This window comes from Aythya fuligula, chromosome 17 (assembly GCF_009819795.1).
Source record: "Aythya fuligula isolate bAytFul2 chromosome 17, bAytFul2.pri, whole genome shotgun sequence".
NCBI classification, from domain to species: Eukaryota; Metazoa; Chordata; class Aves; order Anseriformes; family Anatidae; genus Aythya; species Aythya fuligula.
Window position 1 is genome coordinate 3500327 of NC_045575.1, and position 17040 is coordinate 3517366.

Genomic DNA, 17040 nt, shown 5'->3' on the forward strand with positions numbered 1-17040 from the left:
TTTTCTCCTTTCCCCTCCTTCCACGTGGACCCCCTTGGCTCCCCCCCCCCCCCCCCCCCGCTCCGGCTCCGCCTTTCCCCGCTCGGCCCCCTCGGGGCCCTGCCCCCGGAAGCAGCCGGGCAGGGCCGGGCCGCGATGGCCGCGGCAGCGCGGGGCAGAGCCGGGCCCCGCTGAGCTCTCCCCCCCCCTCATTTTCCCCTCGGGTCCTTTCCCCCGGAGCCCGTTCCCGGTGCCGGGCCCCGCCATGGGCTCGCTGTTCCGCGGGGAGCCGCTGTGCCTGGCGCAGCTCTTCCTGCAGAGCGGCTCGGCCTACGAGTGCCTCAGCGAGGTGGGCGAGCGCGGCCTGGCCGAGTTCCGAGACGTGAGTAGCGGGCGCTGGAAACAGCCCCCGGGGACCCCCGGCTGGGCGCCGGCTCCGTGTGGGGGGGGGAAAAAGAGGGCGATGGAAAGGCCGCGGCCTTCCTGAGGCAGCGGGGAGGGCCCGAGCCCACCCCTCACAGGGGTATTGTAAGCTCTGGGGGTGGTGGAGCATCCTGCCGACAGGCTGTTATGCACCTGAAGCCGCCCTGATTTCGCTCTGTAGGTGCTTAGCCAAGAGGTGCAGCCACCCCACTGACAGACCGATGGAAACATTGCAGTTCTGTCAGCTCATTCCTTCACCATCGCACGCTGCTGCTCTGTAAAATGCATTTGCTCCCAAAGCAGCAGTTCACCTTGAAGGAAAGCAAGTGCCTTGCTAATAGAAGATGGGTTGGGCAATAATTAACTTTGTTTCTGCATAGTCTCATTGTAATTATATGATCTTTGCTTGCTGACTGAGACTTTGGAATTTCTCTCAGGTATTCTTCATAAATGTAGGTTACAAAATCTTAGTAAGGAAAACTTACATAACAGCTAATTACCAAATAGAATGGGTAGAAGGATCCTGTAAGAATTATTACTTGAGTTTTGTGTTTAAACACCGGTTCAGGTAGTCCTGATTTTAAAGCCGAACGTGTAGCAAGAGACAATGCACGCTCATGGGAAAGTGTGGAAAAAGATCTGGTCAAAGTTCAACATTTCAAATAGATTTTATGGAAACGCATAGCAAAAAAATGTTTATCGATAGGTTCATGTTTATTAATTTGAAGTCTTTAAACAGTAATTTAAAATGGTAGGAATGATATGGGGGTGGTTTCTCCAATAGACTTGAGTTAGTTTGTTATCAGTGTTTTTCGTTCTTCTTACTCAAATCATTCTGTTTTACTAAAACCTTGCTATTTGAAGACTTCTGCATTTTTTTAAAATAGCTTCCTAGCTGAAAAGCAATTTGTAGAAAGAGAAGGCTTGTAGAAAGTATAAAGTTTTGCATACATGATACATGCAAAACCGGCTCCATGGAGTCAGAGAAACAGCTGTATTTTTTAGGGGTGTTTTTTTGTTTCATCACCTAATAAGCATTTTATCCTTCTTCAGCTCAACCCAAATGTAAGTGTATTTCAGAGAAAATTTGTGAATGAAGTAAAGAAATGTGAAGAAATGGAAAGAATACTTGGTGAGCTTTATTTTCATACCTATTTTCATCTCATCTGGGGCTTTATTAAAGTTCATTTTGCCAGAGGATCTATAGTGGAGGTTTCAGCTAGAAGTTTTCTTGTTTTTCCTAGTGTTGCACTATTCTAATGTTTTGGAATCTTTTATACATTTTTCCTATCTGTGAAGAAATAAAATGCATGCACTCAAGTACGTAGAGTGTCTGCAGCTCTTCACAGCTGGAGCTGGCTTGTTTGACTGCAATGCTGAATTGGGTCAGAACATACAAGTATGTTCCTTAATCTGCATTTATACGCTGTGTCAGCTTTGAGTGTATCACAGGTTTGTTTAGGTTGGAAGGGACCTCTTGAGATCACCTAGTCCCACCTTCTGCTCTAGCAGAGTAAGCTAGAGCCCATTGTCCAGGGCTGTGCTCAGTGAGGTTTCCAATACATGTACAGGTAGAGACTCTACAGCCTCAGGGCTGCTTGGAAAATGGAAATGTTACTCTAGATGTTCCCTTGACTTAAAAGAAAAAACAAATTTCTCATGTAATGCAACTTAGTGCTGTTGAACTTCCAAGCACTCTCCAAAACATTTTAAGTTACTAATAATTGTTTTCACATGATAGTCAAGGAATAGAGAAAGAACATGAAGAGCATTACAGCCAGGATGCTGATTACTTCAACATACCCAGAGGAAAAGCTGCTGTTGAAAGATTCTTTTATTGGAATCTCTTATTAGAGCCACGTGCTGGTCATGCCAAATATCCCAGTAGCTATCGTGGCAATCTCACTGCCCAGCATGAGCTGCAGGCGTTGTCAGGGTTTCTTAAGCTTCCTTGTTTGAACACCTTTTATTCCAAACATGGGATGTTGAGCAGGGCATCAGTTTTTGGCAGATGGCATTAGGAGCAGAAAGTAGTGTATTATGAAGAGTCAAAAGCTTCTTAAAAAGTGCTTGTGCTTGGAAAGTTTTGGTCTGTGGTCCCTGAAGATAGTTTACTTCTGCAAATGCCCAAGGGAGCAATGCTCTCTGTTCTGTATTGCTAGCACTTCGTAAGTCGCTCTTTTTCTCCATGGAGCACTAATCTTTATCCTTCCTTTGTGTTCTTCTTGAAGACTCTTTGTGTATTGTTGCCAAAATAAATTAATAAAATAAGTAGGGCCTGATGCTGCAGTGTGATCAGTGCCCTCAATAACAGCTGAAGATCAACTGTGCAGTTTTCAGTTTCATTTCTGATTTGTTTTTTTTTCTCCAGGGTATTTAGTACAAGAAATTAAAAAGGCGGATATTCCTCTTCCTGAAGGAGATGTTGCTCCTCCTGCGCCCTTGCTGAAACACATTTTAGAAATCCAGGTAATTTTTTTTAGAAATCCAGGTAATTTTTTTTACACTCCAGATGCCCGAACTGTTCTCAGTTTAAAATATAAATTAAAATAAAATAAATAAACAAAAATAAATATATAAAAACACAGATAAACAAATTTTTAAAGTAATAAAAAAATAAATAAACATCCATGTTTTCCAGGGTGTGTGGGAATTTTATATGCCCAACACTCTGTTTTCCCATGTTGGTTGTGTAATGAAACACGGTGCTCTTTCCTGTGAGTGCTTACAATTTTGAATAGCATTCTGTTCTGCTCTAATTCTATTGGTAGAATAGGTAGCTGACTCATTCCAAGTTCTAATTCCAAGTCTGCCTTACTTAGCTCAAACACAGATTAGAGTCGTAACAACAGACTTAATGGATGCTAGTGGAGGATCAAGTATACTTGATACAAAGCGATCTTTGGCAGGCTGAGGAAGAAAATCTATGGAGCTTAAGTTAACTAAGAAATTGAGAAGCTCCTATTTTTAAGCCAAATTAACTTGCTTAAAATTCATCCTCCCCTGGTTTCCGAAATGGTGTAACTGATTCTGTATCACTTTTATTTCATGTAACAGGAACAGCTGCAGAAACTGGAAACAGAATTGAGGGAAGTAAATAAAAACAAAGAAAAGCTGAGGAAAAATCTGCTTGAACTGACAGAATACACGTGCATGTTGGATGTCACACAAACGTTTGTCAGGAGAACAGCAGAGGTACTACTTGTGGTGGTTGACTGTAATTGTGTGTCATGTGATGGTTCTGTTGCGTGCTGTTAGTGCTTGTAGTTAAGTGCATGACTTCCTGTTGGGTTTTACACCACCGTACATTATTTGTTTGCTTGGTACCTAGAGAACCTGGCTCACAACTAATTGTGCTTGTATGTACAGGCATTAGGCATATCCACAGCAAAACGCAGCCCTGAAACTTGGGAGCTCTGTGATTTCTCTGATTCATCTGAACGTTACTGCTGATGCCAGCAGATGATGAAGTCATATTCGTGTTATTTTGATGTGTAAATTGTGCTGAGAAATTTATCACGTAACCTTTGCAACAGTGACTATAATCGCTGAGTGACTCACATGAGATCCCAAGATATCTTTGTTATCTGAATTGAACGCAGGAAATGCTTTTGTAGTTTTACTGAAAGAATTTACTTAATTAGCTTTTCTTCTATAGAATAATAAATGAACTAAAATATTTTTTTCTGAATGCTGTGAATTATCTTTCTTTTATTTCATAGTATGAATCCCATTTACACATGAATTATGAAGAATTTCCATCTGTGGAAAACGAGCCATTTGTGGATTACAACTGCATGCATAGACTGGGTGCCAAGCTTGGGTAGGTATGGTTCAGCTGAGGTATGCCAGCTTGTCATGGTGTGCTGTTTCAAAACTGCTGGATGAGCTGCTGCAAATAACAGGCTGGTTTCTCAGGATGGGATGTTGTGTGACTCCAGTGATTTAAGATAAGCCAAACCATTTTAGACTGAGTATCCCAAATGCATTTCTGAAACAAAACTGGATTCTTTAAAGGGATAAGTAGGTCTGCACCAAGAATACTGTCATAAAGCTTTTGTGTGTGTTTAAAGCATCTTCTACTGTACAAACTGTTTTTCCAGGATAAACACATAGTGTTTCAATGAGCTGTTTGAGTCAGTTGTAAATGTAACATTATTAATGGTATTGCCTACTTGCCTTTAAAATGATATATGGACACAGCTTCCTGCAATGTCATTATTAGAGTACCTTACTGAATAAAAAATTAAGAACCTTACTACTGCAGAAAGAAATTGCATTAAATATTCTAGTTGTTTGTTCAGACCTATAATCCATCTGTTTTCCAAATAGAAATTGTATCTTTATTTTATATATTGGTTAGTTCCTATATAAGGTAGTGCTTCCTTCTCTGGAGTTGACAGATATTAAATTCTTGTGACTGATCTGGAGTGATGATGTGCTCTGAGATTTTAACTCGTGGATCTTGACTTATTTTTCAAATGTGTTTTTTTTTTTCCCCATAGATTTATATCTGGGTTAGTTCATCGAGCAAAAGTTGAAGCGTTTGAAAAAATGCTGTGGAGAGTCTGTAAAGGTTATACTATTCTTACGTATGCAGAGTTGGATGAATGTCTGGAAGATCCAGATACAGTGAGTAAACATTGTAACTATTGGTTTTTGTTTGTTCTCTTTGTATGATGTGAAAGAATTGCTGCTCAGGTCTGCAGTGAATATAAATGATGTCCTAGAGCCTTTAGAGAGAAAATAATTTTCAAGTATTATTACTTCCAAGACTTCAAAATTAGAGGTCTCAATTCCATCGTAACTCTAAGAATAGCAATTAATTTTTCATGGCTCAGCTTGATGAGTACAGAATATCCCAAGTTAGAAAGGACCCACAAGGATGATGGAGTCCAACTCTGGGCTCCACACAACACTACCTAAAAATTAAAACACATGTCTGAAAGTGTTGTCCAAACACTTCTCCAACTCCAGCAGGCTTGATGCTGTGACTGCATCAGGCTGTGAGTGGGAGCCTGTCCCAGTGCCCGACCTGGGGTCTGCACCTAGGGTGCAGAACCTTTCCCTAACACCCAGCCTGACCTTCCCCTGTCCCAGCTCCATGCCATTCCCTTGGGTCCTGTCGCTGTCCCCAGAGAACAGAGCTCAGCGCCTTGAGGCCTCCCGTCAGCCTTCTGTCCTTCCAGCTGAACAAACCAAGTGACCTTGGCTGCTCGTCATATGTCTTGTCCTTTATTGCAGAACTTTATTGTGGAATAGTTGTGTCTTTGTTTGGCTACCTTGATCAAAATGCGTGGCATAGATGCCTGCTTGGATATTTATTAACCAGGTCTATATAGGCCATTACCTTTTAATAACCCTTTTATTTGTTCATTCATTCAGTAGTTAAGGAAAAAAGTCTGGAATATAGTCAGCCTTCTATGAAGATTTTTCTCTAAACTTACAAATTCACTTTGTAAATTAGCAGCTATGGCTGTCTAATATTTAAATTTTGCTTTGCATCTAATTTGTAACAATTTTTTTCAAGGCTTATGTTACTAAAAAAAAAAAAACTTGAAATATTGGTACACTTGAATTTTTGTTTTTTGTTCTTACCTAAAATGGTGAAATGTTAATGCTACTAACACTTTTCTAATTATATAGTAAAATAACAAATTTGAATAAGTACAGCACAGGAGAGTTGTCGGTTAAAAAAGAAACTTCATCAACTTAACCTTTTTTTTTTCAGGGTGAAACCACAAAATGGTTTGTGTTTTTAGTGTCCTATTGGGGTGAACAAATTGGCCAGAAAGTTAAGAAGATTTGTGACTGGTAAGAAGTAAATTTTATATATATATAAATAATATATATAATTTCTTTATGTCTGGATTGTTTTTTTCTTTGTTTCCCCCCCTCCTTCCCTTCCTTGGAAATGTTGATTTCATGCAAGGTTTTGAAGTTAAATCTGTTTTTTTCCTAGCCCCTCAGTTGCATCTAGCTTTATAATTATCTCATATACAAATAAATGTATGGGTCATTTTATTTGCAATCCTTATTAAGTATTGGCAAAACAGTGACTGTCAGTTGAATCTGGTCTGTGGTTATTAGGCAGCATGTATAACACACAGATTTGACTAGGGCCTGGGGTTGGCTGTTATTTTGCTTTAGGTTGGTTATTTAGTACAGACTTCTGTGTTTCTGTAGCTATCACTGTCATGTGTATCCCTATCCAAATACCATGGATGAGCGCACAGCAGTTGTAGAAGGACTAAACGTTCGTATTCAGGATCTTCGTACTGTGAGTAAATTCTAATAGTATATTCCCTTTGCTGTAGTTAACGCACTATAGGAAATCACTTAATGTATCATAGTATTAAATACATTAATATGTTTCTAAAATGTTTGCAGCTATGGATCTGAACTTGACCCTATGTAGTGTCCATGGTCTTGTGTTGCAAGTATTTATTATACTTCAGGGTAATTCTACTGCCTAAAACAGAAGGCAGTGCTTATTGTGGCCTCCTACAAATATGGTTTATCACTGAACAAGTACTTGGTGCTTTACTGTGGTTAACATAAATGTTCCTACATTTTCAATGAAAGTTTTTTGTTTTTCTTCTTGGACAAAGGTGCTGCAAAAAACTGAGGATTACTTACGCCAAGTTTTGTGTAAAGCATCTGAATCCATCTATACGTGGGTTATCCAAGTAAAGAAGATGAAAGCCATTTATCATGTACTCAACTTGTGCAGTTTTGATGTCACAAATAAATGTTTAATTGCTGAGGTTTGGTGTCCAGTGGCTGATCTGCAAAACTTGCGCCATGCGTTGGAGGAAGGTTCGGTAAGTCAGTTGAATGCTCACAGATATTAGAATTTCTGTCTTCAACTAACTATACACATAAGGAAAGAAAAAAAATAATGTAAAATAGGGTGAAAATCAGTCACAGGCAGGTCTTGGTCTCTGTGTACTCATATTAAACAATTCCTTTAGGGACAGAGCCTTTTTTAGTGTTTTGTATAAGAAAATTATTAAAATTTGGCATTTCACATAAAATTTCACATAAAGTAAGGATTAGAACACTGTATGTTAGTGTTTTTAGAGGAACAGATTAGTGTAATTTTTATTTTTTTAAAGGCACAAAGGAATAAATATTAAGTTCGAGGGTTACTTCAGGCATGTTTCAAGATCAGTGAAACTGTTGATAGAGAAAATATTTTCACTTTGACTAAATTGTCAACTGAGTTTTCATATAAATGTATCATCTCTTTCTGTTTGTAATTAGAGGAAGAGTGGAGCCACAATTTCTTCATTCATGAATACCATCCCAACAACACAACCCCCTCCAACTCTGATACGTACCAATAAATTCACCTCAGGGTTCCAAAATATTGTTGATGCTTATGGAGTTGGAAACTATGGAGAAGTTAATCCAGGTTGGTCCTCCAGAATCTGAACCGTGAGCTGTGCTGCCGTTATTGCTTGTTTTGTAAGGCTGTGTGTTTAAATACCTTGCTCAACTAGACACCAGTAGTGGCAAAACAGTGACAACCATACTGATTATTAGTAGCTGTTTTAAAACCTCAGTAGCTCATCAAAAGTACAAATGGGGTTCCAAGCAGTAAGATGGGATTTAATTTTAGTGCATTATTTCAGCATTAAAACAGCAGTAATGATTGTATATTGTTTATAAACCTTACCTTGGATAAGAAAAATATTTAGGGAAAAGAAGAAAACTTGGTAATGGCTACTGTTCTTGCTCAAGTGTCCAAGCTCATCACTTGAAAAAAAAATCCTGCTTGTTGTATGGCCCAGTTAGTTTAACATCCTTATGTATTTTTGTAGCTATCTTGAGTATGAGAGTATCATGTCACACTCTGCAGGAGAATGTAAGTTATACTACAGAGTCAAAATAACTGTGGAAAATAACTATTTTCTCTTATATATTTTCTCATATATGATAGAATTGTGAGCTGAAGCTCATCTGTGGAGTTGTCACTACAAAGGGTATATTTAGATAAGCAAGCTTTAAACTGAGTTAAGTTTATAGTGTGGGTGAGATGTCTGTTAGCATGGGGTGAAATGTCTTTCAAACTTAAAGCTGAACAAATCAAGAGGTTAAAAATACTTCAATTGCTTACACGTAATTCAGATACCACCATCATCTATTGTGCTACATGCCTGAAATCTGTTATGTTGCCATTTCAGCTCTTTACACCATCATCACTTTTCCCTTCTTGTTTGCCGTTATGTTTGGAGACTTTGGGCATGGTCTGCTGATGTTCATCTTTGCACTCCTGACAATACTGTATGAAAACCATCCTAGGTTACAAAGATCACAGGATGAGGTAAAGAAAATTATAAATAACTTAACCTCCACCAGCAAGATAGTTTCAATTGGATAGTTACTGTGTTTCTCGAAAGTAATATTTTTAGTGCATGTGTTTTTTCTTTGTTTTAGAATTTTACAGGTTTAAAATTACCATATTTCTCAAGATTAATGCTTGTTAAGGTTAATAATGGTTGTTAAGATTAATTTTAACAAACTTTTATTTGAGAGAGGGGGCTTAGCAATGCATCAATTTTACGGAATGGGATTACAGTGACTAACCTGAGGAGAAAATGGCTTTTCAAATTCCACCTTCTTTTATTGTTTCTGAAAATGAGCTGTAGTTTGAAATTAATAACACTTAATTTTATCTCATCTTTTAATGACATAAACTTGGAAAGCAGGAACACTTGCATCTCTTGTTAGAATTATATTTAATTAAGATTAACTTCACTTCTTGAAAAACAGTCCAGGGGAAGAAACGTGGCTTACGAAGGCTATTCAGTTAGTATAAGGATACCAGTGGGAAAAGTCTCAGTTTGTGTCATGGGAGCTTGCACGGGGAATTCAAATCTCTGCATTCACCTTAAACCGAAGTTGTCTTTCTGAATGTACTTGCTGCTAGCTCGATGTCCTAATGCAGCCTTTGCATATAAATCGCTTGGCATAAAGTTGCAAATGTGGAGATCTGAACCTCAGTAATTTAGTGACTGGTATTTGCAAATTGCTTATTTGCATGCTTAAAGAAAAGGTGTTTGTTCCATTTTGATTGATCTTGGGTTTCTTCATACTACTTATAGATTATTTGCAAGAATTTTTAGTTTTTTAGAAGTTTTGTGAGGCGAAAAATGTTTCTTTTAGAAACGTGTAGATAGCAATTAATTCACATAGCAGATGATGAATAATGTTTTCTTTTTTTCTTTATTTTTTTTTTTTTTTGAAATACTTACAGATAATGAAAATGTTATTTGAAGGCCGATATGTCATTTTATTGATGGGTTTGTTTTCTGTATACACTGGACTGATTTATAATGATTGTTTTTCAAAGTCATTGAATATATTTGGTTCCGGATGGAATGTTTCAGCAATGTTTGAGCAGAAGGTTTGGCGGTGAGTAGCATACCTCCGTTTGCTATATCATTAAAGCAAATCTACTTCCTGTAACAGTTTAACCCTTTGGCCCTTTAGCTGTCCTTTTACTGAGAGTCATAATGAAATCTAGCAAAATCTAGTTAAACTGTCAAATGCTAGTGAGCTAAGCACTATGTTTCTTCTAAAGTTTTGTCTACTCTTAAAATAAAAAAAAAAAGCAGTAGTAGTTATTTAGAAACAAAATAAAATTGCTTGCTTAAATTGGAAAATTCACAGAGAACACAATTTCTTCCAAAACTGCTGTTGGAATCGGAGTATGTATAATTCAGTCGGTCTGTCAGGTTAATCTCTTACCAATACTACTTTACAGGGTTATCTTGCTGTCATGTTCTCAGTCACCGAGATCATTTTCTAGACTTTTATAATTAGATGTAGATAACAATCAGTCTCCTCCTGGACCAAATTTCATTGCAGTACCCTCACGCTATCTATGCTAGCTAGGAACTTGTATTAAAAACTGCAGCTAGCATAATTATCGGTGGTAAGAGCTCACATGCATTAATTTTAGAGGCAATATTTCTTGGGTTAATTCAGTGTCTAAAGCTCCTTAGGGGTGTTCAGCATCTCTTCTTGTGGTCTTCTTGAGATTAGTTCAGGATGTTTATTTACTGATAGCCAGCAGATTTCTTTTAAAGTGTTAAAAGTGTACAACTGTTCTGTTGTAACTAATGAAAATAGAGCAAAGTTTTTGAGAGAAATAGAAAACAGAGGGCAAGTTTTGGAGAAACTTGTCCCAGAATACAGTTCTGGAATTAGCCAAGAAGCACGGGTATCTACTGTAAAGGTACAATGACGTTAATTATCTAGCAAATATAAGTCTATGCACAGCCTTTCTTGATAGCGCAAAAAAAATAAAGCAGGCTCTGAAAAAGTAGTTCTGATGAATCACATAAACTGGGATAAGCTTATTATTTTAGGGTGTTAAGGCCTTTTGGTATTTAAATGTTCACAGCTTGCGTTTCAAAAACAGGATGTGGCTTAAAGTAGAGTCAAAACTACTGACTTTGGTTCAAATGTGACAAGGTTGTAAGTAATTTGTTAATTAAAGTAAGTAATTTGTTAATTAAAAACAGTTTGAACTTATAGTGGAAACCTTATTTTTCCCTTTTACATTTGAATATGCAGTCCTTTGAGTGGTTGTTACTGAATTTTATGTAAAAGCAAACTGGGAGCCTTTACAACGAAGCTTTATTCTAGGGGAATGCAGAATTAAAAAAATCTAGAAACTTTCTTTCAAAGACAGTGAATTAAGCACAGGTTCAGAGCCTTGATTTTGGTTGTTATTTTTACTAGCTGGATCCCTTGTACTTAGAAGTTGCTTTATCCTTTTACAGGCTGAATCTGGGTGAATGCTTTAGTTATGGAAAGCAGGAGTAGTGTCCTGCAGAATGCAAGGTACACATTGCCACAGTGTTTAAACCATGTTAGATCTGATTGTGATTTTCTTTCTCTGCAGTCTTGAGGATCTGAAGTCTAATCAATTTTTAACGCTGGATCCAAATGTTACTGGTGTATACAATGGAGCTTATCCCTTTGGAATCGATCCGGTTAGTTTTATTCTTTTAAATTCTCCTTTGTGATGATTACTCATCTTTAAATTAGACTTTGGTATGCATATTAGGAAGATAAACAGTTTTTTTCCCATAGTATGTTTTTTCTCTCCATTCAAAATGTTTGTTCATTTATGAATCAAAGAAAGATTTAACTATTTTCACAGACTTCAGTTGTGATTTCATTTTGAGGTAGAATTCTGGTGTCCTAATAGAAGAAGAATACTGTTTTATTCCTGCTATTACATTGTTCTGAAATGTGTGTTTTGTCTTGTTTCTTCCTCAGATCTGGAATTTGGCAAGCAACCGTCTTAGTTTTTTAAATTCTTTCAAAATGAAAATGTCTGTGATTTTTGGAGTAGCTCACATGACGTTTGGAGTTGTATTGGGGGTATTTAACCACTTGTAAGTACAAGAAGTTAAGATAATATTATCATTACATGCTTTTTGTCAAGTCTTGAATTATAACAGTTAACCTGCCAAGAGAAGTGAAGATCTATTATCGTGTTTAAAAAAAATTAAAAAAAAAAATTGTAGTAAGACAGTAACAGGGAGATTTCCTTTCACATAAATGAGGTAATGGGTCAGTATTATGCCAAAAAATCTGAAGCGACTGATAAATGTGATGTCTTATTTTACTTTTTGTTAAATGCAAGTACATGCTTCATATGGTCTTGATTTCCACTGAAATACCTGGTTAAATTTTACTGAATACGAAGAAATTCTTTTTTTTTTTTTTTTTAATTCTAATTTTAATCCTTCTCCGTAAAAGTGCAACCACTGTTCTGTTTCATTGAAATCATGTTTGGGCCCCATACTTACCCTGACCTTTCTTGGTAAAACTTTTTTTTTCCTTTTTTTATCTTTCAGGCATTTCAAGAAGAAGTACAATATTTATTTGGTTTTTCTTCCTGAACTTTTATTCATGATGTGCATTTTTGGCTACCTTGTGTTTATGATCTTCTTTAAGTGGTTAGCATACTCTGCAGAGGACTCTACATCTGCTCCTAGCATTCTGATTGAGTTTATTAACATGTTCCTGTTTCCTGGTGGTGAAACAGATGTCTTTTATACTGGGCAGGTCAGTACTGTGCTTGCAAGCTTCTGATGATCCTGTGTTCCCTGTGCAGTTAACTGCTTTACAAGTCATGTTCCCCTGTGAAGGGGAATGTATCAGACTAAGGGGAAAATGAATAAATGGTACCATTTTTTCATTCTTTAGTTTTAAGATTTTATGTAGTGACTTGTAAAAATATGTGTCTAGAACAAAATCTCCCAGTTTATAGTTGAAGCTAGAGAACAGAGCAGTATTCTTGTGATTTTGATGCTTTCCTGTGTACTCTTAAAAAAAAAAAATAAAATAAAAAAAATAAAAAAATATCTTAGTACACTGAGCATCAGTCATGCATTAACTTAGAACCAAGGCTTGAAGGTGCCAGGTGCCTGTATCCCCATTTAAGGGCCTGATTAAGTAAATACTTGCACGTACATGCATTTTCAAATTGGAGCACATGCCCACTGAAATCAGTAGTATTTTTCTCATATTTTGCTCAAACAGTTTTTTAAAGGAAAATGGGAAGGCTTTTACTAATTTTGATTTTGGAACCTGATCTCATTTTTTTTTCTTTCCTACTTATGAACAGGTTGGTCTACAGAGGTTTTTACTGAGTATTGCTTTCCTTTCTGTTCCTGTAATGCTTTTTGGAAAACCACTTTATTTATATTGGTTGCACAGTGGAAGACGAGGCATTAGAACGTACAGGGTGAGTATTGAGATACATTTAGATATATCTTCAATATAGAAAAATTCAGCTAGTAATATGGCATACAGAATAATGTCCATAACTAGATGCTTCTACGCAACATGGCACATTTTCAACTGTAATGTATGATAATGCTTTGTTCCTCTACGCTCTGGTCATTTTTGCCTTTGGGAATGTTACTTCTTGCAACTACTTTAAACAAACTTTGACACTGAGAGTCCACTTAGCAAACAGACATGATGCATTTCAATTTTGCAGAGTGGCTACAAGCTAATACGAAAAGAGAGTGAAGAAGAACTTTCTCTGCTGCGATCTCATGATGTGGAAGAAGGAAACAGTCATTCAGACAGTGGGCACAGAGAAGGGGATGAAGAGGAGGTAATTATCTTACTTAATTTCTAATTAGTGTGTCCTTGAAAGCAAATGAGAAGTTGAAAATCAAGAAGATTGTTTGTGTACTGAGTCCATGGAAGTTTCTAAGAATATCATCGGAGCCTTTTCAAATACCTTGATGCATGAATGCAATTAATGTATTTTTGTTTGTTGCTATTTTATCATTATTTGTTGATATGTTCGGATTGTGGTACAGCAAATCACATCTATCTGTGGCGGAGAACATGAAGAGGGCTTTATTTGAATCAGACTAGAGTTGTTTTTTTATTATAGCATCTGATTTTTTGTGGTAGTGGTTATTCTGTAATGAGGCTCTTAAACGTGCCAGGGACTTTTAAATTTGATATGAAGTCAGTGTATTACCCCTTAACGGATTTTTCTGTATAATAAGATTTGCAGATGAATGTTTTTGTTTTTTTCATGCTGTACTATGTTGTTCAAATGAATACAAACGTATTTTCATATTTTAGTTTAATTTTGCAGATGTTTTTATGAATCAAGCAATTCATACCATTGAATACTGTCTCGGATGTATTTCTAATACAGCCTCGTATCTGAGACTCTGGGCATTAAGTCTTGCTCATGCACGTAAGTATTTTTGTTGGTTTTTGGTTGATTTTAAATCTGTTTTGATTTTTAATGCCAGGTAGAGGGGGGCTGGCCTGTTGAAGCGATACTACTATGAAATTATATTTTACTTTATAATAATAATAATAATAAAAACTATTTAAACTAATAACCATCTACGGAAAGCCCCAAAACTAAAATTGTAACTTACTGTTTGAAACCTAGTAACATTTTTCATTGATGGTTCTTGGCTGTGTGGAAGTTGATTTATCTGGGTACAATGTTACATAATAGTATATCAGTGTCCACAGTACCATTTTTTACCTTCCCTTAATTGACCAGTTTGAAAGGTATTTAAAACTTGCTGAAGTCTTAATATCATAGTGCAAAATGTTGCCTACAGTAGACCTTATTTTGAAACTGACATGTATCTTTAAGTATTTCTTGAAGGAAAAGGAAAAAAAAAAATGGAGTAGTGTAAAGAATTGGTTGTAGTTTCCATGCTCAGCAGATCCTGTAATCCTGGTTAAGATACAATACAGGTCAAGTAGAGTAGCTCACTTGGTGGATGTCTGCAGTATCAACATGAATTATGATTTTTTTTTTTCCAGAACTATCAGAAGTTCTTTGGCAAATGGTGATGAGAGTGGGTCTTCGTGTGGATACAACATATGGTGTCTTACTGCTAGTTCCCGTTCTAGCCTTTTTTGCTGTGCTAACAGTTAGTATTCTTTTGGTAATGGAGGGGCTTTCTGCTTTTCTCCATGCTATACGACTTCACTGGTAAGTTTTAACTCGCCATTTTATACTTACCTCACTACAGTGTATACTGGCTTCTTTAGAGGAATTTTTGTTTCAAAATATTATGTGACTTTTTAATAAGTGTAAAGTTAAATAGTCTAATGTTATTAGTAGATCTTACCTAATTGCATCAAATAAATGGCTTGTTAGTTGAATGTGAATATTCCTCAGGAATACTTTCAGTACATTCAAATATTATATTTGATTATGGTGTATATTGACCTCTACCACATTGAGTTTATTATGTGAAATATGAATGAGGACATTTGATTTATAGTATTTTAGCTTTTCATACCATAGAATGTTAGTCACTTTGATAAACATTTTAAGTTTCCATCTGGCTATATCACCGAATGGCTCCGGTCTGTTTTATTTATTTGGCTCAGAACATTATATCTAAGTAAAACTTGCTAAAGTGGGACTGCCAACCCTTAAATATTTTCATCCTTTTTAGTCTCAATATCACGAGTTCCACATTTTAGAGTGGATTCAGGGACTTAGTTTGAAACTTGATAAAATTTACAATGTAAGAAAAAGCAGACAGAATATAAACACACGATACAGAGCTATTTGCATTGCTAAGAATTGTCATCATGATACTGTAGACTGGCAAAACAATTAACAGCAACTCAAAAACTAATTAATAAGACAGAAGTGAGATATGAGCCATAACAGCAGAATGTCTGTATGTTTGAGTCTCTTGAGAAACATCAAATTTGCCTGTGACTGTGATAGGAAAGTTAAGTAGCTGTACAGAAAGTGTAAGTGATGGGATTAGGATTGGTTTCATTTGGTTTCTCGTGTTGTACAGTTCTGTTGTTTGACAATCAGTCATTTTGGATTAATATCCAGATTCTGTTTTTTATCTTGTTTCAGGGTGGAATTTCAGAACAAATTCTACACTGGTGGAGGATACAAGTTTACGCCCTTCTCTTTTAAGCACATTTCTTTACATTTTAATAAAGATGATATGGCATAGTTTGGTTGCTGTCAGCAGAAGTGTTTGGGATTGTTCTAGTAGGACAGTGTTTTTCACTGATTGCCTTATAATGCAGCCAAATAATTTTGTAATATATACCTCCCATAGAACTACATAACAACTTGGAGCATCTTGTATAGATATAAACTGTACATTTTTCTTGATAAACTAATGTTGTAAATTAATTTTATTCTTAAAAAAAAAAAAAAAGTGTTACTGCTTGTCCTAAAACCAGTGTAGGCATTTTTTTGTTTAAGCTGTTTATTTTATTGACCAATTATTTCTAAGTTATCTGAAAGATTTTAATCTTACTCAACATTCATTACTACTCATATAATCATATACTTAAGCAAGCTCATGTACTTTGGGAACAATTTAGCAATGCAACAGAAGCAACATCTATTTTCAGTATTTATTCCAGAAGGATAACATAATTTAAACATGTACATAGCAACATGACATGCTCTTCTTTGGCCGTATTTAAAATTGCACTAAAAATGTTAACTTTATGGTCAGAGTTCTGCCCTGAATTACTACTTTAATGTTTCAGAAGCTACAGTCATATTTAATGGTACAGGAGGCAGGATTAGGTGTGGGAACTTGAACTTTCACCCCTTTTACTTCTCAGTAATGAAGAATTTTGTGATACCTGCTGGTCTGTAAAGCACCTGCAGTGATTGTTATGGGTAAGAGCCTCAGAAAAAACTTGCACTGTCTAAAACATTTTTGTGCAATGTGGTATCATCATGTGGAAAGTTTCTACTCCTATGAATAAGGTTATCATCAAGAATGAAGAATGGGTCTTAAAATCAGGTGTGCTTGTTTGGCTACCCCATGACACAAGCCTGGTTTGTCTAACGCTGAATCAAAGTTGTTTTTACCCAGCAGGATGGGGGGAGGCTGCAGGGAGACTGCAAAGGGGTCATTTTTTCCATGTGTAATAATGGGGATATTGCCATAATGCTTAACAGCTGTGGAAAGGGAAATATCGCCATATTGTTTAATAACCGTGCCAGTTAAAATTTGCACTTATTTCATCCTAATTCCGAATAAAAACCACTCTTTACGCTGTTCGGAGCCGGCCCTTACATCCCTACGTAGCCACTTAGGGCCCTGGCCGTGC

General features: G+C 36.6%; 1 protein-coding gene across 1 annotated transcript; it reads left to right on the forward strand.

Moving 5' to 3' along the window:
- The first annotated feature begins 105 nt into the window (after nucleotides 1–105).
- ATP6V0A2 (ATPase H+ transporting V0 subunit a2) lies at nucleotides 106–16988 on the forward strand. Its single transcript, XM_032198937.1, has 20 exons — nucleotides 106–361; nucleotides 1456–1534; nucleotides 2774–2871; nucleotides 3460–3597; nucleotides 4125–4225; nucleotides 4908–5034; nucleotides 6134–6216; nucleotides 6589–6682; nucleotides 7014–7226; nucleotides 7669–7819; nucleotides 8592–8731; nucleotides 9665–9822; nucleotides 11321–11411; nucleotides 11701–11819; nucleotides 12285–12495; nucleotides 13058–13177; nucleotides 13436–13555; nucleotides 14041–14158; nucleotides 14749–14920; nucleotides 15815–16988. The coding sequence occupies exons 1-20, from the start codon at nucleotides 245–247 to the stop codon at nucleotides 15915–15917; spliced, it is 2553 nt and encodes an 850-aa protein (XP_032054828.1). The 5' UTR covers nucleotides 106–244; the 3' UTR covers nucleotides 15918–16988.
- The last annotated feature ends 52 nt before the right edge of the window (nucleotides 16989–17040 follow it).